This window comes from Dermochelys coriacea, chromosome 9 (genome assembly GCF_009764565.3).
Source record: "Dermochelys coriacea isolate rDerCor1 chromosome 9, rDerCor1.pri.v4, whole genome shotgun sequence".
In the NCBI taxonomy this organism is placed as follows: Eukaryota; Metazoa; Chordata; order Testudines; family Dermochelyidae; genus Dermochelys; species Dermochelys coriacea.
The window spans coordinates 54385570-54411798 of NC_050076.1; the positions used below are offsets into that span (position 1 = coordinate 54385570).

Genomic DNA, 26229 nt, shown 5'->3' on the forward strand with positions numbered 1-26229 from the left:
CTAAAATTTGCATCTTTGGGGCTGAAATTTGCCAAACTCAGTTTACGCCAAAAGGGAGGGGGAGGGGGGGCACAGATGTGACTTTGATCAGAAATGCGGATTATCATTTCAAGCTATTTGTCAGCAACAAAGATAGCCACCTCCGCTGATTCATCTGCGGGGAATAAGAAGAAAATTCTTCAAATTCTATATGCAGGGAGGGGAGAAGAGAGAAATAAAAGAAAATAGGCTTCGAAACAGGCGAATGGGAGATTATTCCTCCTTTAAAGGCTTTTTTTTTTTAAAAACTCATTTTCCTTCTTCCTCACATCCTTTCCCCTTCTCGGAACTCCAGGGCAGAGACCTGTCTAATTGTATGTCTGAAAAGCAACAACAAAAAAGATTTGGGCAATATATATAACACATCTCAGCATAAGAAATGTATAGTTTGTCCCTGGTGATAGGGAATTTCTCAAAAGTTTTCAGTGAAATAAAACTGGTAAAAGTGTGATCATGACCCATACAAAGAAACTTCATTCAAATTGGTTGTGAATACTAGTAGCCCGATACAAAACAACTGTATTCTGGACATGCTAATCCTAATACTTATCCTGTCAATCATTAATATCTAGAGAAGAGTAGGGCACTAAAAAATAAATTCCCAGCACATTACCAATATAAGCTACCTGAATCTCTTTTTCTCCTGCTCATTGTCTTGTTAACCTAGATTCTACACCAGATCTACTAGTAGTTAAGTACATACTTACGTATAGTTTAGGGACCATAGAAATACCTCTAATTCCAGGGTGACAAAGGCACCCAAAACACAATTTATATACTCAGTCACAAACAAGTTTTGTGATAAAGGTGCAAATTCCAGTCCCAACGTGTTAAAACTTGAATGCCTTCCCTACATCCTTGGCGTGCAGCTAACACGCTACTTATGAGGAGGGCAATGTGCTGACAAGGAACAAACAGGACAAAGAAGCTGTACAATGGGAGGCAAGATTTTAAAATAAATGAAGTACAGCTAAAGATCAGAGACAGTCCCACAGCCCACCACAGTCCTCTTGATCTCCTAGCACTCAAGAGAAGGTGCAACATTGCTCCTTGTAAAATGAGTTAAGTTTAATATCATAAACACAGACCACAGAAGCTTTGCTACTTGATCTATCTGTACAGTACTGACACAGGAATTTGTTACATATACTTTTGAAACCCCACAAAACCAATGCCACAGCCCTCAAAAAACAAATCAATTTGGAAACATTTGATCATCACTTGGTGCAGTTTAGCAACTAGCTTTCTCATTACCCTTGTGATTGGAAGTATTCAGTTTGCTTATGACTTCTGTGACCAGATCAAGTGCTTCTAGGATCTCACCAAGGGCACTGAGAGTCCAGGCTGGTTTCTTGAAACAGGAGGTTCGGCACCAAGTTTCCATTGAATAACACTGGGAGTTAGGCAACTCATTCCTTTGCCAAAGACAGGCAGTCTGCAGTTGTGAAGCAGGTTCCTGCTTTCCCTGACACAGGGTTAACAGACCTGACATGTTACACATTTACATTTTTTCATTGAAGTCTTCACCACTTAATCTCTGAGCTTTAATTAATAAAACACCAACAAAAAACAAGATGCTTCTGACAAAACAGTGACTGAGGTGAATACATTTTTGTGCAGAGACAATGAACATTATGAAAACTTATGCTGGCTCTTGTATATTCTATATTGAAGGACAACGTGCACAGGAATATCACTGAATGTTAGATAGAGTGAGCCTGGGGCTGTACCTCCTTGTGTTTCTCATCCAACAGAGTCCTGACAGAGGAAAGCTCCTGATCTCGGATCTCCAAGCAGGTCTCCAGAGCCTGGGTCTGCCCTTCCCATTCAGACTTCTTATGAGCCACCATGATATCGATCTGCTTCATCAGCTCCTGAAGCTCTGCCTCGCAGGACGTTAAGAACCCTCTGCTGGCAGGAAGACAGCTTGCTAAAACCGCACAGTAGACAAAAGAGCTACTGAACCTAGCTCAACAAGAGTACTTCTTCCCTCCACTCTTATACATCCCCCTCCACCAAAACAGACTAACTGAACTCCTTGACTACAGTGGGAGCAGGGGTAGGCACAGTAAATATGGCAATATATTAAAATGTGTAACATTCTCCTCATCAAGGAAAGCCATAAGTAGAGAATTATTTAACATTGTGGCAGCTAAACAGGCAGTCTAGTATAGCTCAGAATCACAGGGGGTTCCTCACCTACATGCTAGAACTACCATGTTGACGTATGCTTTGTTTGTGTACTAAACTAAAAAGAACAATCAAACATTAGAGGCCAGAACCCTAGCTGGTATAAATCAGCCATAGCTCTAACTGAAGCCAGTGGACACACTGATTTGCATTAGCTAAGGATCCTAAAATAAACGCACATGTAGTACTCTGAACTTCTAAACAAAATTACTTATTTATTCCCCCCCCCCCATCTCTTCAGGTCAAGACACTAGCCAAGGGGTAGAATTTTCAAAAGCGCTTAGCATGACCTAACTTTGATCCATTGAAGTCAAAGATTTCTGTGAAGTTTTACCACAGACTTCAATGGGAGCAGAATTAGGCCAATACTGAGCACTTTTGAAACTCTCAGCCAGGACAAATGGCCTATACAATTTAAATTAAAGGCAAAACCTCTCTTTATTTAATCACAGGAGCACAAAAAGCATCTATAAATACAGTAACTCCTCACTTAAAGTCATCCTGGTTAACATTGTTTCGTTGCTAATCAATTAGAGAACATGCTCGTTTAAAGTTGTGCAATGCTCCCTAATAACGTTATTTGGCAGCCGCCTGCTTTGTCCACTGCTTGCAGAAAGAGCAGCCCATTGGAGTTAGCTGGTGGGGGCTTGGAACCAAGGTGGACCAGCAGCCTCCCCATCAGCACCCTACTCCCCTAAGTTCCCTGTAGAGCAGCCATCCAGCAGGCTATCAATTGCCGGCAGTTCAGCTGTCGCTCCCCCACACTTTTGTGTGCTGCTCCTGCCCTCTGCCTTGGAGCTGCTCCCGGGAGCTTCTTGCTTGCTGTGCAAGGGGGCGGCAGGGGAGGAAAGGGATGCTAATGTGAAGGTGTTCACCTCCCCTCCGCTCCTCTACCCCAATTCCATAGAGCAGGGGCGAGACACAACAGGGCTCAGGACGGAGGGAGCTTGCTGGCAGCAGCTATTGTCTCAACTTGCTGACCTACTTAAAAAGGCAATGTACTTAGGGTGGGGTCAGCGTACTTAAAGGGGCAATGTGCATCTTCTCTCACACACGTGGTGTGTCTCTGTCTCTCTCTGCCATGCTGTCTCCCCTCCCTCCATTCGTTCCGCCTTGTAGAGTGTGAGGCTACATTAACAACATGTTAACCCTTGAGGGTTCAGCTGACTGCTAGTTTATCATTTAGCAGTCAGGCATTCCCTGGGAAATATCTCACCCTCTGACTTTATCACCTCAACAAAGCTTCACAATCGCCATTGCTGTGTACAGTATTAAATTGTTTGTTTAAAACTTACACTGTGTGTGTGCGCGCGCATATATACACACACACAGTCTTTTGTCTGGCAAAAAAATTTTCCTGGAACCTAACCCCTCCCCGCCCCCCATTTACATTAATTCTTATAGGGAAATTGTATTCGCTTCACATTGTTTTGCTTAAAGTAGCATTTTTCAGGAACATAACTACACGTTATACGAGGAGTTACTGTACTAACCTCTGTGTTTTGACACTTGGGTAATGCAGTTAACTGAATGGGATTTTCATATTTTGTAATTTAAAAACAAAACACGATTTTGTTCCTATGACACACTATGCCAAAATAGCACCCATATTCACCAGTGTGATGTTTGATATGTTTTGTGGAAAGTGCCTTGTGAGGTATCATTTAAGAAGTCTTGATCTGTTGAACATTAATGTTCTGTTGAATTGTATGAACTATCATTGTATCTGAAGTTATGCTATGTGTGATTTACTGAAACACGTGAGGTTGGAAGACACCCACAGCCAGCCCTTCAATGGCAACAAAGAAGCAAAAAGAAAAGGAGTATTTGTGGCACCTTAGAGACTAACAAATTTATTTGAGCATAAGCTTTCGTGAGCTACAGCTCACTTCATCGGAATCCTCACATGTAGCTCACGAAAGCTTATGCTCAAATAAATTTGTTAGTCTCTAAGGTGCCACAAGTACTCCTTTTCTTTTTGTGAATACAGACTAACACGGCTGCTACTCTGAAACCCGTCAACAAAGAAGCAGCTATCACTGGCCAGACAGGTGTTGATGGCCCAAAGACTTCTCAGAGAGGGCACCTATGCAATGAGGGCTGCCTAACCCCCATGTCACTTCAAGGATCTTTCTAGCAGCTGGAAGAAAGTATAAAAAGGAGGGACAATGACATCACCTGGCCTCTCTCCTCCCCCATTTCAATACTTGGAAGATTGTCTGGAAGACAAAGATTTTGAACTGGGGAGACTGGTCCCAGGCTAGGAAGGGAATTCACACTGTGTATTAAGAGCTGTAAACTGCCTAGAACATCTAGTGGAATGAGAAACTGCTTGATTCAAATCTTGCTCAGTGTATAGAATTTAGACTGCTAACTTATTTTTATTTCTTATGTAACCAACTTTGGTCTCTATGCCTGCTACTTATAACCACTTACAATCTATTTTCCTGTAGTTCATAAATCTGCTTTATATTTTATCTAAAACAGTGTGTTTTCAGTTGAAGTGCTTGGGGCATCTCAGCTCAGGTTAGCAATGGCTGTTGCACATCTACTACCCTTTGCAGGAATGGCGAATTAATTAATGAGTTTGCACCGTCCAGGAGAGTCTTGAGCACTGTAAGATGGTATATTTCTGGGGTGCAAGGATGGGAGCTGGGGTGCTTGGCTGGTGCCTCTCTGTGTATGATTCATGAGTGGCTGGGAGAGCATTCATGCAATTTAGCTGGGTGTGAGTCTCCACATGCAGACAGCTGAGTGATCATAGCACCTGTAGGGACTAGCTGCTTGTCACTAGCATAGCATTGAGTGAGACAGTCCAGGCTGGAGAGTTAAGGGGTACAACGGTCCCACGGGATCCTCGAGAAACAGCCTGAAACTATTACAGTCCCCAAGCAGAAATTTTTTTGAACCAAGTTCCAATCATCAGAGAAATCTTACAGCCAACTTATCAACTCCTGAAAATAGAGGATTATCACATAAATGCTGACTAACACCTAAGTGAAGCAGGGTGGATAACACCACCATAATTAAGAACAAAACATCTCCAATCTACTGGCGAGAGTTTGTTCCCTAGACATGCTGAAATTTCCACTTTGGTGCAGTAATCACTGAACCCAAATCAACTAACTTCTCTGAAACCTTACAAGCTGCTAAGCTTGGGACAATATTAAATCTTGCAAGATGAAGCCCAAGAGAGAAGTGAACTCCATACTGATCTTTACCCCTTTAATTTGCTTGTCAAATAGGAAGGACTGAAAAGAAATGGAAATCAATAGGTCAAGGGATTGAAATTCCTCTGTCTCCTTGGAGTATCCATACACTTCAAAACTTGACAGCTTTCCTATAGGGAAGGCCAATCGTTCTTAAAGGAGCCAGCCTCACAGTTCAGTTTGAAGTTCACCCTGTCCTGTGAGTTGACCAAACATTAAGCAGTAATTATGGTCCTAAAGAACATTTCCCACTCAGTGACAGTAGTTGTACAATTCATATCCAAGTTTTGAAACCATTACTTGGCAAAGAGATAGTCTTTGCCATCTTCAGAGTTGGGGCAAATTCTGGAAAAAAAATATAAAAGTGGTATGCCATTGAGAGAAATGGAACAATTACTTTCATGTCCTATTTGCTCAATTGACAAGAAAAAAAGATGCTTGTTCAACTGCTAGCACTACTGACTCAACCTAGGATCTGAAGTCGGTGAGGTTCTGCAGGAGGTCAACATGCAGGTGATCAGACTAGATGATCACAATGGTCCCTTCTGATCTTAAATTCTACAAGTCAGGATGTTTTTAATCCTGGTTGCAGCAAGATTCTGCAACTGGAACTTAATCAAGATCTGTTGATGTTGTGCGGGCCAGGAGAGAATCCAGCTCACTCTCCTATAGCTACATGCAGTGCTAGCCGTATTTCTGACAGTAAAGTAAGCAGATTGGAATAGATCCACAGAGTAAGGTGGTGCCATTTTTGCTTTTTCACTTTTATGACCATAACTGCACTTAGCAGTAGAATAACTTGTAAAAAGGCTGAAAAATATAACAGATTTTGCAAAAAAAGATAATAGTACAGCAATGCCAGCTATTAAAACAACAAAGACTTGTAGCCAGGAACTATTTGGAAAAGCAATTCACTATGGCCCTGATCTTGCTCCAATTGAAGTTAATGTTACACGATCAGATCCTACTGGCCAAATCCTGAAGACCTTACTCAAACATAACACCCTTTACAGCTCCTAGCACAGAGGTGGGCAAATTCATGCCCGGCCCCTTAGCTCCTGGCCCCTCCCCCGCAGCCTCAGCTCACTGCGCTGCCGGTGCAATGCTCTGGGCGGCAGGGCTGCAAGTTCCTGGAACAGCGCAGCTGCAAAGCCGGGCCTGACCCGATGTACTGTGCCACGTGGCAGTAGCGCCGCCAGCCACCAGTGCTCCAAGCAGCACACTAAGGGGCAGAGGGGCGTGAATAGAGGGCATGGGAGTTCGAGGGGGTGGTCAAGGGGCAGGGGTGTGGATAGGGGTCAGGGCAGTCAGAGGGCGGGAAACAAGGGGGTCGAAAGGAGGCAGGGTTCCGGGGGACAGTCAGGAAGGAGAGGGGGGATTGGATGGGGTGGCAGGAGGCAGTCGGGGCAGGGGGTCCAGAGGTGGTCAGGGAGCAGGGGGTAGTGGATGGGGCAGGAGTCCTGGGGGCACCATCAGGGGACAGGGAACAGGAGCGGTTGGATGGGGTAGGAGTCCTGGGCGGGGGGGGGAGGTCTGTCAGATAGGGGTCAGGGGATGGACCACGCCTGACTATTTGGGGAGGCACAGCCTCCCCTAACCGGCCTGCCATACAATTTTGGAAACCCAATGTGGCCCTCAGGCCAAAAAGTTTGCCCATCCCTGTCTTAGCATAATGGGTCCCGGTCCCTATCTGTGGTTCCTAGCTGTTACAATAAGCAAAGGAGATTTTGTCTGACTAAGAAGCAAACCAAAGGACTGTAGGATTTGAACCGATATAAAAATGAAGCCGCATGAGTTTGAGAGAGCATTGTAAATGGTGGTATACATACCCTCCGTGCCCTTGTCTTTGCATTCTCTCCAGCAAAGCCTCCATCACCAAGTCACCGTCCTCTTTGGCAGCTGAGAAAGCAAACAAAGCAGAGATCATGCCATGGCAATTCATCAGCTAGTGTAGTCCCTCCACAGCTGACTGGAGAATGTGATAAAAGTATAGGAGGCAGGGAAGGTGAAGAATTACACAATTTACAGTGTGTGCATAGGAATAACAGGGAGAACAGTTATTTCAATGAGCTTACAAGCCAAATGTGGGCCAGATAAAGCAGCAAAACAAACCTCATTACAATAAGAGTCAGAATTACTTCTCACTCCTCACCATTGACTGGCTGATACAATAGTCTGATCCAGTGAATACAATGCTTCAACAGTGGAGATGAAATACATATTCAGTATGTGAACATTAGTGATCTGGTTAATCCAACTGGTAAGGATATACTGGACTTTGAGGGATTGAAGAAGTGCAGAGAAGTGATAAGACATAAGAATTACCTGACTGGATCAGCACCAAGGTCCATTCGGTCTACTGTCCAGTCTCTGACAGTAGCCAACACTACTTCAGATGAAGGGTATAAGAACCCCACAGTAGGCAGATGTGGGATAACCTGTCCCCACATTAGGTCTTACCCTGCTGTCTGACACCTGGTCTACACATAAACCAGGGGTCTCAAACTCAAGTTACCATGAGGGCCACATGAGGACTAGTATATTGGCCCAAGGGTCGCATCACGGAAACCTGTTTCATACAATACAAAAGCACAGTCAAATATGGGAAAAAAAAAATATGAACAATTACAGCTAAGTGAGACTTGTGGAATCCTGCTGAACATATCATGGTTCACCTGTCCCATCAGCTACTTTGGAGGCACCAGGAGGGATTTGATCTGAAAGGGAAAATGGAGAGCCTCAGCAAGACACTTGGTTCTCAGCTCCTGAGTCTAGGATTTAAAGCCAAACTGATGTTACATGATATGAGTTTGCTGGTCTCAGCTAAGGCTCTGGTGGTCAAGTCTCTTGTGACTCCTGTCTGTTGATTTAAAGGTAGTCTAGAGCTATGGGGCCAGAAATATGGCAACACGTGAAGGATGCAGTCCTTGAGACTCCCCAGCTCTGAGCACGTGGGCTGGGGTTAAAGGCAAAGAGTACACTAGCTTCCACAAGGCGATGTTCTGTTGTAACTGTTCCTGTGAGGGACGAGCCTCTGAGTTCATGTACACCAGGGGTTCTCAACCTGGGGTTCGGGTCACGAGTTCATTACATGGGAGGGTCGCGATCTGTCAACCTCCACCCCAAACCTCACTTGCCTCCAGCATTTATAACGGTGTTAAATATATTAAACAATGAGTTTAATTTATTGGGGGGGGGGGTCACACTCACAGGTTTGCGATGTGAAAGGGGTTACCAGTAAAAAAGTTTGAGATCCACTGATGTACACAAAAGAATGAAAATGCTGAAGGGGCAGGCAGCAGCCAGCTGCAGTTTGTAGGCAGGGAGCATGTGCAGCACGTGAGAAACCCCCTCCCCCAAGCGTGCAAACAAATGTTTGGAAGTGGGAAGCACTGGGAGGTAGGCGGAGGATTGGGGACAAGGCGCGCTCATGGGGGGGGAGGAGGAGGAGGAGGAGGAGGAGGAGATGGGGCGGGTAGAGGAGGGGAGCTTGGCTGCCGGTGGGTGCAGAGTACCCACTAATTTTTTCCTGTGGGTGCTCCAGCCCTGGAGCACCCACCGAGTCAGCGCCTATGGCGGGCCACAGGAAATAACTCCCATGGGCCACATGTTTGAGACCCCTGACATGGACCTAGCTAAATCACTCAGAGCTGTGAAAAGTTTTACATCCTGAACACTGTTGCTAGGTCAACCTAGCTTTCTGTGTAGATGCAGCTGGGTTACAGGAGTCTTCTGTCAACCTAGCTACTGCCTCTCAGAGAGTTGGAAAACCCTTCCATCAATGTAGGAAGGTCTACACTACTGCACTACAGCTGCAACATGGTAGTTGTGCCACTGTAGCAGCTATAGTGTATACATACACCAACAGAAACTGGATTAAACCCTCAAGCATGAGGCTTAATATCCCTTCCAGACTGCACTGCTACTTCTCAATCTCTTAACATTGTGCAAAAACAAACAAACAAAAACAAACAAACTGATGTTGCTTATACCAATGATTTTTTAAAACATTCTTCTGGTGTCTCTAAGCTATGAAAATAAGCACTGTTGATTTACATTTGCAGTACCTTACTTTGGTCAACCATGCCATCATTTCCACCAGTACCACCAAAAAGACTCAACTCACACTTTCCTGAAGCAACCTGCAGTGTAGCCAACTCATTATTTTTGTCAGGAGTCTCATGATAATTATTGTTTTCCTTAAAGCCCCATCTCCTGGAGTCAAGTGGATATGTGATGATTTCAGCCTTCTTTCTTAAAGGAAAAGAAAGTTTTTAGCCCTTGTGGCTGTGGAGAGAGCTTCGAAGTGTGACCCTAGTGCACCCTAAAGGCTCAAAAAGCAGAAAGCAAATAAAAAGAACCCCAAATCTATTATTTTACATAATCTCATTATTTTAAAGATGTTAAATCTCATGCACCGCTACAGACTAGGGACCGAATGGCTCGGCAGCAGTTCTGCGGAAAAGGACCTAGGGGTGACAGTGGACGAGAAGCTGGATATGAGTCAGCAGTGTGCCCTTGTTGCCAAGAAGGCCAATGGCATTTTGGGATGTATAAGTAGGGGCATAGCGAGCAGATCGAGGGACGTGATCGTTCCCCTCTATTCGACACTGGTGAGGCCTCATCTGGAGTACTGTGTCCAGTTTTGGGCCCCACACTACAGGAAGGATGTGGATAAATTGGAAAGAGTACAACGAAGGGCAACAAAAATGATTAGGGGTCTAGAGCACATGACTTATGAGGAGAGGCTGAGGGAGCTGGGATTGTTTAGTCTGCAGAAGAGAAGAATGAGGGGGGATTTGATAGCTGCTTTCAACTACCTGAAAGGGGGTTTCAAAGAGGATGGCTCTAGACTGTTCTCAATGGTAGCAGATGACAGAACGAGGAGTAATGGTCTCAAGTTGCAATGGGGGAGGTTTAGATTGGATATTAGGAAAAACTTTTTCACTAAGAGGGTGGTGAAACACTGGAATGCGTTACCTAGGGAGGTGGTAGAATCTCCTTCCTTAGAGGTTTTTAAGGTCAGGCTTGACAAAGCCCTGGCTGGGATGATTTAACTGGGACTTGGTCCTGCTTTGAGCAGGGGGTTGGACTAGATGACCTTCTGGGGTCCCTTCCAACCCTGATATTCTATGATTCTATGATTCTATGATTTTGGTGATCCTGCCTCGTGACTTTTGGACATTTGGGGTTGACAATACTGCAATTACAGATAACTTACTTAAATTTAGATGCTGAACCTGGAGAACAATCTGAGTTCTCACACAGTAGCTCCTGTCAGGACAGTTTGAAGAAGGAATGCTGCGTGCTGAACATTAACTAAGAGGTTTTAAGAAAAGAAGTACTTCTTTTCTTTTTGCGAATACAGACTAACACGGCTGCTACTATGAAACCTAAGAGGTTTTACTGTCACAGGAAACTGGAAAACATCCACCTCTGCTTCCCCTTAGCTCCCTAGAATAGATTATATCACACAAGCTTCACATACCTGCCAGGAGCCCTGATTTGGATGAAAAATCCTAGATATAGAGTCTTGGGCAATGCCCCAGGACTGTTCATTGCTGCTGCATGAAGTTTGTTTATTTAATATTGGATTCTCATCATTAAAGCCTGCTGTGCTGATCTTGTAGGAGGCAGACAGCTGATTGCCTGCCCCCCTGCCATAGGCGTGCGCACCAGGCAGAGCTCTGGGGGGGCTGGGCTGCGTGCTCCCGCAGGGCAGCGCATCTGGCTCCGCGCTGAGCCAAACGCTGCTATGAGCCTCATGGTTGGGGGGCCGTGGGGTTGGATAAGGGGCGGGGGCAGTCAAGGGACAGGGAGCAGGATGGGTTGGATACATAGGTGGCAAGATGGGCTGTAGTGCCCATGCTCCACAGTTCAGCAACATGAGGTGGGGCGCTCTCACCTCAGGGGCAGCTCCCCCATCCCTAGTGTCCCTGCGTGCTGGGGAGAGTCTCGGCTGAGGCAGGGCAGTTCTGCACGCTGCCTCCGTCCCCCATCCCAGAGCTGACCCAGTTCCCAATGGGAACCTGGCCAATGGGAGTTATGGGGGGGGGGGCGGTGGTGCCAGAGCTGCCTGACCGTGCCTCCCCAACAGGAAGGGGGAGGGAGCTGCAGGCAGAGAGAGCGGCAGGAGTCTGTCACTGTCAGACACAGACGGTGGGGGTGGGGGGGGGAGGCAGCATTGTGGGGGCAGACAAACAGATGGAGTCAGGGGCAGGAGAAAGAAACAGTGATGGGCACACCCGGCGCTAGTATAAAATACACAGTCCAGAGGGGGTTTCCGGGGGGGGGGGGGGGGCGTTATCGCAACACTCCCTTCCCCCATAGACCAGACCCGAGCTGCAGCTGGCTCGGTCCATCACTCCTCCCCACACCACAGAGACCCACACAACCCTCTGCCTCCCTGGAAGATCCCCACCAGCCCCTGTGCCTCCATCACCCCTCTTCAGAAAGCCCCCCCTTTGTGCCTCCAGAGACAGCTCCCCTGCCCCTGCCTCCCCTGCTCCCTACAATTTTCCCCTTTGCCTTCTCCCTCCCACCCCCAGATCATTGGCCAAGAGGCTCCCAGACTGTTGACCACCAAGGCCAACAGGAGCTGCACCTGAGGCAGGGGGCCTGCTTGCAGATGCAGGCCTGCCCAGCTGTGCCTCCAGAGCACAGGGAGGGGGAGCCACAGATGAGCAAACCCCAGTCATCATCATAACAGGCACAACAATTCTCTGGATATTTAATTTCACTGAGGCAAGTAATTTAATCTACTCTTCCTTTCCAGACAGTTTGTGACTTTTCTTGTAAGAAAACTTACAATTTCTTTGCAAAGAAGTCCAGTTATACTTTTTCACTTGAGAAGTATATTTTCTGGTTGTTCATAAGCTCATTTATTTTGTTAACTCAGTTTCATAGGGAATTTTAAACGTCACTTGAACAGTAACTTTTTTTCCTTCGGTCCAAAAACACATGGAAGATGTGCAGATTTTTATTTCTGTGGGCCAAACCATGTAGAAATGTAAATGTCAGAACTAGAAAAGCTCTACAATGTATGGGTCCCTCAGGAAATTGTCCTCAAGTCATTCATTCTTCTGGGAATTCCATTCTATTGTTCCCTCTTAAAGTGATAGAGATCAGTGTCTCCACCCACAGGGGAGATGCAGAAAACTGGGCCAACCCTGCAGCCACTCTGCCTCTATCCTTGTTCTTTGTCTGCTTCCTCTACCAGCCCTTTTGTTCTCCTTGGGATTCCCCCTACCATTACTCCCTCTGGGTCTTCTTTCTCTGGAGCTTCTCATGAAGTAAAGTTGTCATTACAGGTTCTTATCTCTGTAATGTATTTAATTTTGATGTATTTATCAAGTGTTAATTAATGCACTATGGGAGTCCCCCTTCAGCCCTCTGTATAAATTGATCCTCTTCTTTCTATACGTTCTGCCCATAGGGTTTTCTGCAGCCCTAGGGCAGCCAGCAATAACACCTGTGCCTTTGCAATGGGGTGAAGGAAAGGGACCATGAGATCCCTATTTATGTGATTTGCAAGAAGTGTTATCATTACTCAGGGTACCAAATGTGTTTAAGTGATATAGGTGCCTTGTAAAAATCCCAAAACAAGCTCATTTTCATTTTTCATATAATAATCTCATATACAGTATACACACATTTTTTCATTAATTCTGTGTGTTGATTTTATTATTATTATTAATTTTTATTAATTAGGTTACTGGGTTTTTTTCAGTGTGGAAAATTGTGTGCTAAATGTTTGCCTTTAAAAATAAATAAATAAAATTACATGGGTGCACGCCTATGCTCCCTGCTAACTTCAGGTGAAAAGCAGACAGTGAGATAGGGAAAGCAGCCAGGAGCCATCATTCACCAGCCTCCCATCTTGACCAATACAATGGCAGCATCAACTCCATCCCCACTCATTAAAGCTGCAGTGAAAAGGGTTGGCCCATCACTCTGAGGAACAAGGGCTCCAATCATCTGGTGGTGGAAGGAAAAAAATGGGACAGGAAAAACATCAAAGGGCAGATGTGGAAAGAAACAAGGTTTCTCCCTAGAGGAGAAAGAGGAAGGAGATATGCCCAGTTGCCGGGAAATATGTGCTTACTGGCCTTCGCTACAGGTGCCAGTATAGACCACCTGCCTCTAGAAAGAGGGAGTGAGTATGTCTGTGGGGGAGGAACAGGCTGCTGCCCCCTTTCTCCCCTGTCAAGAAAATAACCAAAGTTTGATCCATTGGGGAGGAAGGTTACAGGCCCTTCATTGGTACCTTCTCTAAATACCAGAAAACTTGCAGTCTCCAGTCTCGCGAGTCTCTAGGTATTTTTGCAATGTCAGTCTGGCATTCAGTAAAGATAATGCAGAGGCTCCAGTTTTGAATCCCCAATAACTAAGATATTCCTATTGAAACTAACAATGGATTCAATGCCCATCTATTCCTCTGGAAGATTTTATTTCCTGACTTTCCCTTCACATTCTTCCTCAAACATTGGCAACTGTGTCAGTATGGCGTGAGCCCCAGCTTGGGCTCTGATGTGACCAGTACTCTGGCAACAACTCTTGTTGGGAGCTCTGCTGGAGAAGTGCAAGGTCCCCTTTCACACCATATCAGTAGGTGAGCAGCAGAGAACTCACCTACTGAATGCTGGGAGAGGCACTGGTAATGGTGGAAGTCTTTAGATGGCTCCATTTGCCCCAGGATAGGGTTGCTTGAGGCTTTCAATCCAAAACTGAATGAGATGACAGTAGTGATGATGACTCTAGCTCTTCAGCTCTGAATGCATGCATATAGAAGAAAAGGGCATAGCCAGTGATTAGCCACAACGGTTTTTGTTCCATTGTGAAGATAAATTAAAACCTTTTACGTGTAATCTTTGGACTAATTAATAGATATTACCTAGACCTGTGCTAAACCAAGTGCCACTCTTTTCTTAACCTATGTATTATATAATTTTAACATTAGCGCTAATAAATTTTTTATCGCTCCTTTGAAGTACTGGTACATCAATAGAATTCATCATAGGGTCCTGAAGGTCAGCAAGGAAGGGATCAAAGTAAGCAAGCTTTTGAGGACCACATACTCTTCCCAACAAATCTTAATTCTAGACTGCCTAAGGGCCTACTTCATTGTTTCAACAGCCTGATGAAGAGAGTGCTATGCTTATTACTTCCTTGAAAGATCATTGTCAGTTTCAGAACTATTTGTTTGCTTGCCTTTATCATCTGTCTGCAGTTAGAATCATGCTTTTGCCAATTCTGAGGTTGAGGTTTCTTTGCTAGTTGTCATGAATAAAAGAGGTGACATGCTCAATGGTGCCTTATTTGCTGGTTTGTGTGCCCCAGCAAAATGGCATAGCTGTGCTCATGTATTTCATTGGAAACCTAGCTCTTGTATTTCTGATCCTTACAGGAAATGTGACACCACCAGCATTGAGACCTTCTGTCATGTATTAATATTATGTATTGCAAGTGTAAATGAACTGTGCTTTTTAAAAAGTATCTCCTATTTTTGTTATATATGTAAGGACACTTGCCTTCTCAAGCCACCACACTGCAAGCAATCCCTTCTCATCCAGCTCCATGAGGACTCCCAGAGACAGCTCCCTACCCCACCCTCTTGAGGCTTTGAAGTAGAGAGGGAAACCAATGTACAAGCATAGTACATCAGCTTGTACATGTTTCCTCCCCACATCAAACTCTCAAGTCACTGCTCCTCCAGCTTCTTTAACACACACCCATGCAAACTTCTGGTATAGCCTACCCCAACTCCACCTACTCACTTCTCATTGCTATTCCTCTCCCACATCCCCAATCCATGTCCATCCTATTACCTTACACTCCCGTACACACCCTGACACACTGCTTGTCACAATGCCAGACTTCTGAGCATATAGACTCAAAACTTTTTTTTTTTTTTTGAAGTGACACTTTAGATTCTGGAGAGCAATTCCACAGCAAGCAGTGGATTCATAGATTCCAAGGTCACAATGGACCATATAACTATATAAACACAGACCAGAGAACTGCCCCAAAATAATTCTTGGATTCTGCCATCACACATGAAGCCCGGAATTGTAAAGTAACAACAGGTTGCTATCAAGGTTGCTATTGGTTCAAGAAAACGTGGGGTGGCCTCCTCTCCATTCCCTCTAATCGCATCAGCTTGCAAAGTCCATTAGCTTTATCTTAAAAATAAATGGAAAATACATATTTCTTGAAAACAAAACAAAATTCCAACTCCATAATTAAGGAGCCCATAATAACAAAACTAGTGTGTTTCAATGACAGATGGAAAAGAACCTTCAAGCATCTTATTCCCACCCCCTCTCAGCAGTGGTCCTGGATTTGTGCTTAGAAAAGTTTATTGATGCTGAAAGCATTTGTATTGACCTGCCACAAGTGTTTCCAGCCTTGAGAGGTAATGAGATGCTGGACCTTATAATTACACCATATCATATTGCTTGATATTGTTCTAGTAGCAGATGACTTACAAACACTATAGAGTGCAATTCCAAGCTTGCAGATCGTATAATGCTAGAAATTAATTCTTTAACAATGCAAGATGGCAGCTGCTAAAATACCCTCAGACTTTAAGGCCTTAACATTCAGCAAAATGCTTAAGCAGAAGCCCAATTGTAAGCGCAAGTAGTCCCACTGAAGTGAAATTTAGACCTATGCTCAAGTACCTTGTTGCATTGTGGCCTATTTGAGGAAAAACTCAAAATGATATTCAGAATGATGTCATCTTAAATTGTAATATCTCCTGTGATAAATTGGGGGGGCGGGCCGGCGGCAGGAGAGCTCCCTTTGATGGGCACCCAGCCAGCCAGTTAGCTCTAAAATCCTGCTTGATCTGTTCTCTGCTTGCTTTACCTGTAAAGGTTAACAAGCCCACAGGTAAAAGAAAAGCAGTGGGCACCTGACCAAAAGAGCCAATGGGAAAGTAGAACTTTTTAAAATTGGTTGGGGTGGGGGGGGGGACTTTCCCTTTGTCTACTGTTCTCTGGGCTGCAGGGATAGAGCAGCAATGCTATAAGCAGGAATGCTGTGTAAAGTTTGAACCAGATATGGAAAATTATCTTCCATACCTGGAAGGAATCATTTGGATAAGAAACATTTAGATAAATGCGATCAGGTTTATTCTTTATTTTGGCTTGTGGATCTCCTCTGTGCTAACCCCAGATGCTTTTGTTTGCTTGTAACCTTTAAGCTGAATCCCAAGAAGCTATTCTGGGTGCTTAATTTTTGGAAATTGCTCTTTTAAAATCTAGCAAAAGCCTAAGTTCCAGATGTATTTTCTTTCTTTTTGTTTTAATAAAATTTACCTTTTTTAAGAAGTATTTGAATTTTTGTGTCCTAATAGGTTTGTGCATATGCTGTTTGATTAGTTAGTGGCCACAGCTAATTTCCTTTGTTTTCTTTCTCAGCTCTTCCCCGGGGGGGGGGGGGAGGTGAAAGGGCTTGAGGGTACCCCACAGGGAGAAATTCCCAAGTGTTCATTCCTGCATCCAAGGGTTTTTTTTGCATTTGGGTGGGGCAGCATTTACCAAGCAAAGGTCAGAGAGAAGCTGTAACCTTGGGAGTTTAATACAAGCCTGGAGTCGCAAGTATTAATTTTTAGAATCCTTGCGGGCCCCCACTTTCTGCACGCGGAGTGACAAAGTGGGGATTCAGCCTTGACATCTCCTGACTTGAATGGACTAGAAATGAAAGACTTTCACCACTGAAGAGAGGGGTTTTTTCTCCCAGCTTGCCAATGGCATAAAATAGTCTTCATTTTTAGACCTCCTGAGTTGTAAGACATCAGACCTTAAAATGGTATTTATTAAAGCAGGTTCTGCAATGTGCCCTGAAATTCAGCCAACTGGGGCAAGCATGGAGGAACAGACAGCTGCTCCACTGAGAATCCTCGGCCCCTAGTATCCAAATTAACAAAATCAATCTCAACTTTTAGGTAAAACCCAAGGACAGAAATAAGTCTTCAAAAGCCCAATCTACCACTGGGATATTGAACTGTTATTCTGAACCATTGCCTGCACTGAGTCTCCATGAACCAGAGTTGAAAATGGTTTAAGTGTTAGTGTTACACAACTTGGTGCACAATGGAGTTTTACATCTGCCTCTGAAGCATCTGTTATCAGGCACTGTCAGAGACCAGACTAGATGGAAGATGAACTAAAAAGATATTTCTGTTAAGGGACTTCCCAGGTTCCTCAGGGTTTGATATAAATAGTAATAACAAAATATGGAATAAGAATTATTAGAAGCAACTAGTTTTCACTTCTGAAAAGTGTCCCTTCCCTACAGTACTGTTCACTGGGGGAGCAGTGGGATTCTGACAGAGATAAAGGGAAGATGTGGCACTGACAGACCAAGTCTCTCACACCCCATCATTCATGGAGACACTCAGAAAACCATAAAGATTTCTACTTGCTAAGGATCTGCCACTTGAAGGCTTGGAACAACAGACTTGTGCATGGCTATCTGTGACTGTCATTGCAGGTACAACTCCACTGTAATCAGAGGTGTGATTGCAGCACACATAAACATATCCAAGCTAAATTTTTTATCTAGATAACATGGGTACCAATAGCAGTGATGCTGGGGAAGCATGGACTAGCTACCCAGCATCCCGTGAGAGCATGTATAGCCTGTGTTGCTGCTGTGAGGATAAGAGTCACGCCTCTGCTAGGCTCCAGCTAATCCAGAAGCCAGGAACTGGTCTGGTGGCTCTCAGGGAGGTATATAATCTCACAGGAGGAAAATCAATTCAGTTAGCTCAATGTCACTCCAGGGCTCAGAACTTTCTCCTGCCTGGGGATGGCAACAGACTCCCCAAGTCTCAACCTGCTTCAGCCTTGTTCCAAGCCCGCTCTGGGCATCTGATACTGGCTCTGACTACCACAGCTCCAACTGCTAGGTCTAACCATCCCCATAAAGGTTTCTGAGAGCTGTGGCTTCACTGCCATTGGTACCTATGCTAGCCAGAATAAAGCTAAATAGGGTACACCTACATGTGCTGCAATTACAGCTGAAGCATAGACATGCATTATGACTGACGTAGAATAAGTGAATGTGTCCCAGTGTCTCCACAGCTCATTGCTCTCCTCTAATATCACAGTCCACCACACAGCCAGAAGTAGGGTTAGTGACAGGGCACCAGCAGCAGCACCAAGGGTGGGAGTGCTGCATCTACTATCCCTACTCCCAAACTCTCCCATCAGCAGCCACTGCTCAGAACTCAGCTCCAACTCCAGATCCAGAAACCGAGTGGCTGGGCAGGTACTGACTCCTGAAACTAATCCAAACTCACCAATGAGTGCCAGCCAAGACAGGGCCACAGCCACCGGGGCGCACATTTTGTCTCCACTGCAGAAGTGGCACATTTGCACGCTGAGGTAAGCCAACTTGTAATTCATAAAGATGCTGTAAGCTGGTACTTTGCCTGGCTCCCCCAAGGGAGGAAGAGACCCACGACACATGCCCACTAGGCTCTCATAGTGGGAGAAGAATCTTACTTTGATCTCACGTTGGCGCTCTCGATACACAAACACAGGAGTTCTGCAGTGAAGACTCAGCCCCAATAGGGTCAGGGGACAGAGCCCTGCAGGAACAGTCACAACTGGACACCCAGCTACAAATCACCTCATCACACAGAGCCACTCAGTCAGGTACAGCCGGACAGAGCCCCACAGGGACAGCCACAGCCAGACACAAGCCTACAGAACCTTATCACAGGGAGACACGCACAGCCAGGTACAGTTGGACACACACCCCCAGTGTGACCCAGCCCCGCAGGGACAGTCACAGCTGGACAAAAAGCTACAGCCACCTGGTCATGCAGTCAGACTGTCACAGCCAAGTTCAATCAGACCCGGACAGCCGCAGCTGGACACCAGTCTACACTTACCTCACCACACACTGCCAGGTACAATCAGACCCAGCTCCACAGGGACAGCCACCTGGTCACCCAGGGACAGTCAGACACACTCCCCACAGCCCGGCCCGGCCGAACCGTTACCTCTGGGGCTGGCCGCTCTCTCCTCGGCGGACTCGCACCCTCCCGCTCTCTATGGTTCGCGCGGCCTCGCGCCGCCGGTCACGTGGTTTCCTCCCCGGGCTGCTGGCGGGAGACGGCGCGCGCGCAGGGTGTCAGGTGCGGGGACTAGGCCCGGACGTCGGAGGGAACGGCTCCTTGCCGGCCCGAAGGGTGGGGTAGAATGCTGGGCCCCGCCACCGCTGCAGCCCCTTATCCCCGGGGGAGCCGAGACCTCTAACACAACCCGGGGGCGGGGGCGGGGGCGGGGGCGGAGCTGCGTTGCTACTGCGTATGCCCGGCGGTTGAGCATGCGCACTGACCGCGCTGAGGCCGCTGCCCGGGAAGCTCGAGCCCCTTCCCTGCGTCGGGAGGGGGGGGCAAAGAGGATGAGCGGGGCCGGATCTTGTGTAGAGGCTTCCCCTCCCTCCCCCGTCAGTGCGTCGCTATGGGAGCTGTGGGGGTGAAGCCCATTCCCTGGGCATCCAGGCTGCGCGCCCCTGCGCACCGCCACCCACTGCTGCCCCAGGCTGGGATCGCTCTCTGGCAGCCTGACCTCTAGCCACCGCCCTGCCCTGGCGCGTTCCTCGCTTGGCGCCTGCTGCAAGGAACAGGGCTGTTCCATGTGTCACCAGTGGGAAAGCGGCAGCCGGGCGGCTACGTGCATCTGCTCTGGCACAACCCTCCTCGTTCCATCTGTGCTTTAGTTTTAAATAAATAATGTCGGCTATGCCCGGCTGTCACACAACCCAGCCATCATCCTCTGGCAGATTGCTTGTAGGCATTGCAGCAGCGGTGTCTGGAGATAGTATTTGAAGGAGAGAGTAGTAATGCAATTGTCACACGCAACCCCTGAGATTACTATGGTTGATGAGGCTTGGAGAAGATTCTCCTTTTTCCTCTACTTTATTAGTCTCCTTCATTTGTGCCACTGCTTTTGACAGTATTTTGTGAAGGGTCACTTTCACTGTCTTGATGGTGCACACCTCTCCCCACACTCTGCCAAAGGATGTTTGCCAGCAGTGGCAGCAGATCCATGATCGAAAGTAAACAGGCAACAAGCAATAGGCAGGTATTTGCGTGCAGGGAGGAGTAGGCCATCCTAAAGATGGTTCTAAGTATTTAAATTCTGGGGGGATGGTCACTATACCTGAAGCTGGATAAATGTAAACACGAGCAGAAATATCCTTAACCGTTTTTTTATAAAGGAATTTTAAATCAATTTGAGACACAATTTTAGATGGTACTCTGTCAGGAAACAAAATTTGTTTACAAAAGGTTTGACAGTGACCCTTTAAGGATGAGATGGTTATAGTGCAATTTTAAACCCCTTTTTGAACAGGGAAGGAAACTAAGTCTGTTACATGAACAAAAACTGAATTGGTAGAGAAAGAAATGTCGTATTCAAGCTTCTCACAGGGCAATACAAACAATAACTGTGAAAATCAACTTGGCCATGCCGTACTGACTGTAAAAAAACATTAAGCTATTTAAAAAAGGGATCAAGGCCAGAGCAAGCATAGAGTTAAGCTTAATCTTTTGTGGGGTCTGGATATCACAAATAACATCTGCTTTATATCACAGATCTATCTGTATGTGAATTGCACAAAGATGGACAGTGAGGTTCAGAGGGATGGAAGAATCCTGGATTTGATTGATGATGCATGGAGAGAAGATAGATTACCCTATGAGGATGTAGCAATACCATTGGTAGGTGAATACTGTAGGCTGCTGATAAGCCTGATGTTTCTACTCTCTTTAACCTCTTAACAGAGGCATGGCATAGCAAATGTGCCTTACAGTTTTGCCAGTTGTACGAATAATGCTCCCACATCCCAGGGGCCAGCTTCCCATTTATTTTGTGGGGGATTTCTTCCTGCTCTCTCATATCTCTTGGTGGCTAGAAGAACAAGTGCTTCTCTCCCTGCAGTCAGCTGCCTCTCTTTGGAAGGAGAAAATGCTTTCCCCTACTCCTGACCAGTTATCTATTTCTTTGGATGATGGAATGCTTCTTCCCATTATCCCCTAATTCTCTGGCCTGGTCTACGCTACAAGGTTAGGTCGAATTTACCCACATTAGGTCAATTTTATAATGAATGCATCCATACAACCAACCCCGTTCCACTGACCTAAAGGGCTCTTAAAAAATCAACTGCCGTACTCCTCCCTGACGAGGGGAGTAGCGCTAAAATCGACCTTCCTGGGTCTAATTTGGGGTAGTGTAGACGCAGCACTGTGCAATTCGATGGTATTGGCCTCCAGGAGCTATCCCGGAGTACAGGGCAGACATAAGTGATCCTTTTTCTCCCTGATACGCTTCAGTTTGGCACTGCAGTTGATCAGCCAGGTGATAGCAGTATGCCGAGAGCTGGCTAGTCACATGATACTGGCTACTCTTCATTTCTAGCTGCTAAAATGCAATTAAAATAAGACAAAATAGGTTAAATATTTTCCTATTACTTTTGCATGAAAGCAATTGCTGTAGTTGGTGCAAGGATGGTATGTAATCATGAAGGTGTCTGTGATATGATCTCTATTAAAATGTATCCACACCAGGGGTACCCTCTAAGCTGTGTGCTTGGACACATCCGTTGTTGGCAGGTCTCTGCTCACAGAGGTACTGCTGCATAGGGCAGACCACCGCCCCCTGTGCTTCTACTGCCACTAGTCCAGAGATAGGTGAAGTGGCCCCAATCTTCCCCAGCTACTTCTGGTATTATCAGTCTATGCGGCTGTGTTCCAGGACTCTCCTCTTCCTCAGCTCTTTCAAGTGCTAAGCAGCTGGCTGGAGGGGAGATGGGAGGTCTCACAGACTTCCCGGTCCCTCATTCACTTCCACTACTGCAAGCCAAGGGAGGAAAAGGGATAACTCCTCCTAGGCTCATTCAGCAGCTATTTTTGGTCTATCACAGACCACTTGATGGTACACCAGGATGTTCACAGCTCCTTGTCCTTAGGCACAGACACAGCCTTGTCATTCATGGAAACCCCTCATTTAGATTGCCATAAGCCTTTAGATTGTAGTCCTTAATTAACTTATTAAAGGCCTGCCTGTACCACTCTATTTTGATGGGCTCGAGGTTGCCTTTCATGTTGAGACACTCCCCAACCAGCAGTGATTTTAGCTCATGCTAGACTTCTTCCCTCCCACATCCATGTACCCAAAACCTGCAAGGCCTCTCTTCGTTCTTTCATTGTATGCAAAGTTCTTGAGGTTACTTGAAGGGAATTAGTCTCTGTGTCAGTCCACCTGACTTTCTGGATTTGTTTGACATCACTACTGCAGAGGGTATTGTCACTAAAGGACCATGCTGGGATAGCTGTCTGGTTACATTTTACGTTACTTTGAAGTTTGAAGCCTAAAGGCCCTTCTCAGGATCAGCTGGGTCACAGGTGAGGCAGCCTATGCCACCTGCCTTAGGACAGTCAGTGGTGTCTGTTGCAGACATATGCATAGCAACTCACTATCTTCACTTAGTTCTGCTGTTTGTATTCAGGCTTTAGGAAACAATCCTACCTCCATCTTGCCGATCTGTGATTATGTTTTTGAGAAATGGAAGCCCAGACTCTCCAAGCTGTTAGAGTTTACTGGGATGTGCCTCATTAAACTGGCTAAATAGAGAAACAGCTTTGGTGCTGGCGTTTGTCTTCATCTTATTGTCGGTTCAGTAGATAGTTCATGGACTATCTCCCCCCCCCCCGCCAAAAAAAACCCCAAAAGTGACTATGTACTTTCAAAGATTGAGAATCATGCATACAGACAGCATCTGCAGAGGAGGAAGAGTTACTTGCAGCATACTTCTGAGGTGTCCTGGTCCTGTGGGCACTCTTACTTAACAGTAGAGAGGGACCTGGGTATGGACCTAAAGGTCCTCTGAGGCCTCAGGAGGACTGAGCCATTGTCGGAGATTGGATGTTAGCAGGCTATAAAACTAGCATGGCTGCTGTGGGATATTCCTTCATTCAATAAAGGCAAGCAGGAGCTGAGTGGAAAGTTGGTGTTGTTTAGAGTCATGGGTAGTACATGACCCCACTTGAGTCCTGACCCACTTTGAACTTGAGTCCTGACCCACTACTTCTGTCTTTAGCGTCTGATCCAAAGCCCACTGAAAAGAATGAAAAGACTCCCAGTGACTTTAACAGGCTTTGGATCAGGGCCCTTAGTGAACAAAATCCTAGAGTTTGAGGAGTTCTGTTTGTCTCGTGCTAGGAGTCCCAAGACCCAGGAGTGAGAATAACACATTTTCTAGCAATTGCACAGTTATGACAACACTTAGAGCAGGGGTCGGCAACCTTTCAGAAGTGGTGTGCCGAGTCTTCATTTATTTACTCTAATTTAAGGTTTCACATGCCAGTAATACATTTTAACATTTTTAGAAGGTCTCTTTCTATAAGTCTATAATATATAAATAAACTATTGTTGTATGCAAAATAAATAAGGTTTTTAAAATATTTAAGAAGCTTCATTGAAAATTAAGTTAAAATGCAGAGCCCCCCGGATCGGTGACCAGGACCCGGGCAGTGTGAGTGCCACTGAAAATCAACTTGCATGCTGCCTTGGCATGCATGCCATAGGTTGCTTACCCCTGACTTAGAGAATAATGTTTAAAAGAAAAACAAAACAGTTAAACCATTGCTCGTCCTGACAGCTTGTCTGTTCATCAGTTTTCTGTAACTAAAGCAAACTTTAGAAGTGCTTTTGAGTTTTCTATCTGGCACTAACACAGCCTCACCTCCTTTAGGTCACTGACCTCAACTTCGAGACAGAGTGCTTATTTTGCTATTTTGTTACCTTCTGTAGGACAGTAAAGAGATATTTGATAAAATGTCTTATTTAAAATTATGAAATGGAATACCTATATATTTGGACTTCATTGCTGGAGAAAGATTGCAAACAAGCAACAAAATATTTGCACTGATATTTATGTATCTGATATTTACCAGACATTACAATCATTTATTTTGCTGCGTGTGTACTATTTGGGTCCACCAACCACCAAGATAGGAAACTAATTCACTTCTAAACTAAGCACAGAATTCTTGTGGAAAATGGAATGCCCATATTTGGGCTAGTTGATATTTTTAAGGGGAGCAGTATGTACAGTACATGTCCTTCTGATGCTCCATCCAGTCTTAGTTGTGGATTTGTTTATTTATCAATATGAAGTGTTACTAACCTGCTCCTGTTATGGTGCTTTGTAAGTATAGATTGCATTGTACCATTTTTTGTTCTCAGAATGAGCTTCCTGAACCAGAACAAGATAATGGCGGCACAACAGAGTCAGTAAAAGAACAAGAAATGAAATGGACAGACTTGGCTTTGCAATATCTGCATGAAAACGTTCCGTCAACAGGAAACTAGAGAATCAGTGTTATTTCATGGAATGGTTTCAATACAAGAAGATGTTTTCCAGCAGATCTTCACCATCTCCTGTCTAACTGCTTAGGAAGGAATCAAAACCTTTAAAAACCTTCTAGTCTCAAACAGCTGCTCTACTCCACAGAAGCAAAATAGTTTAAAAGGCCCTATGTAACCAATGTAAAATAACTGACATTCTAAAGCTGCGGGGAGGTAGCAGAGTGCTTTTTTACTTACACAAAAATATTTGGAATCCTGTTGTGCTGACAACTTCTTTATAAGTTCATCTTAATTGTCTTTTGCATATGATCAAAGAGGTAGTTGTCACTACCTGAAAGCTGATCATTGATCTCAGAAGTGATTCAGTGAATATTTGTGGTTGCTTTGATGTTTTATAGACCCAAAGCTATTCTTTTATGTTTTGGTGCTGCTGTTAGAGATCATGGTGCAAAACCTGAGCAACTGTGAACCAACTTTTTCTGCCTTTAACTTGCCTGTGACACAGGAAGGTTGTTTTGGGACTGAGAGAAAGATTAATGAACAGGATTAAGGGACTGAAATTTCTGTAAACACAAATGAGCATTGGCAAGAAATTCTTTATACAGTAAGCAGTCTTGGAGTTTGCCTATTCTGGTTGGAGCACATTCCCAACACGAACATCCTGTGGGTATGTTTGCTAACCATACTGTAAAAGAGCACAATTTATATTAAAAGGCTTTGTTAGTGGTGACTCAAAGTAATTGCCCTTTTATGTACGTTCGTGAATTACGTGGAAAGTATTGCTGACCTCAATTCAATTCACCATTCTTGGCACCCTTATTAACAGTTTCAGGTAGGACTGAGAGTAAACTGTCATCTCAGCCATAGAGATGGTGCCTGCAGGAAATGATGGAGACATGTTTATTTTAAAACGTGGTCATTGAGATAAGCAGCTGAAATGCCCATTGAAATCAATAGGAGTTGTAACTGCTTACTCCAGGGTTGAATTTAGCTCATGAGAGCCATCATCCTGCTTGCATGAGAATGCCGGTCAACAATAGGCATAAACTTAACATTAGCAGAAGTATGGCTAGCAATAGATCACACACAATTAAAATTGATATTACATACAAAAACTACATTAAGAGAATGGTTTCAGAGTAGCAGCCGTGTTAGTCTGTATCCGCAAAAAGAACAGGAGTACTTGTGACACCTTAGAGACTAACAAATTTATTTGAGCTTAAGCTTTCGTGAGCTACAGCATGCATCCAGTGAAGTGAGATTTAGCTCACGAAAGCTTATGCGCAAATAAATTTGTTAGTTTCTAAGGAGCCACAAGTACTCTTTTTCTTTTTATTAAGAGAATGTTAGAGTTGCAAAGTCAAACATGAAAGCTAGGAAATGCCAGAATAAAGGTTCCT

At 45.1% G+C, this 26229-nt stretch overlaps 2 protein-coding genes across 26 annotated transcripts in view; one reads left to right on the plus strand and one right to left on the minus strand.

Annotated features, from left to right (window-relative positions):
- Window positions 1-19595, minus strand: part of CEP63 (centrosomal protein 63) — a 55210-nt gene extending 35615 nt beyond the window's left edge. For 8 of the 24 annotated variants that reach the window (XM_043492672.1, XM_043492666.1, XM_038415987.2 and 5 more), the window contains exons 1-2: window positions 7268-7337; window positions 1770-1950 (exon numbers count right to left, since the gene is read on the minus strand). In XM_043492672.1, the coding sequence (XP_043348607.1) occupies window positions 1770-1950; window positions 7268-7311 (225 nt within the window). In that variant the 5' untranslated portion in view covers window positions 7312-7337. Of the gene's footprint in view, window positions 1-1769; window positions 1970-7267; window positions 7474-7763; window positions 8533-18952; window positions 18972-19344 lie in introns of those variants that run through there. The other 16 variants (XM_038416004.2, XM_043492669.1, XM_038415997.2 and 13 more) reach the window with 12 other exon arrangements.
- On the plus strand, window positions 19473-25565 carry ANAPC13 (anaphase promoting complex subunit 13). 2 transcript variants are annotated; one of them, XM_038416005.2, is made up of 3 exons: window positions 19473-19590; window positions 21055-21180; window positions 24707-25565. In XM_038416005.2, exons 1-3 carry the CDS (start codon window positions 19507-19509, stop codon window positions 24830-24832), a joined length of 336 nt encoding a protein of 111 aa, XP_038271933.2. In that variant the 5' UTR covers window positions 19473-19506; the 3' UTR covers window positions 24833-25565. The 2 variants fall into 2 exon arrangements, with proteins under 2 accessions (XP_038271933.2, XP_038271935.2); XM_038416007.2 differs by having other exon boundaries at window positions 19501-19644.
- The last annotated feature ends 664 nt before the right edge of the window (window positions 25566-26229 follow it).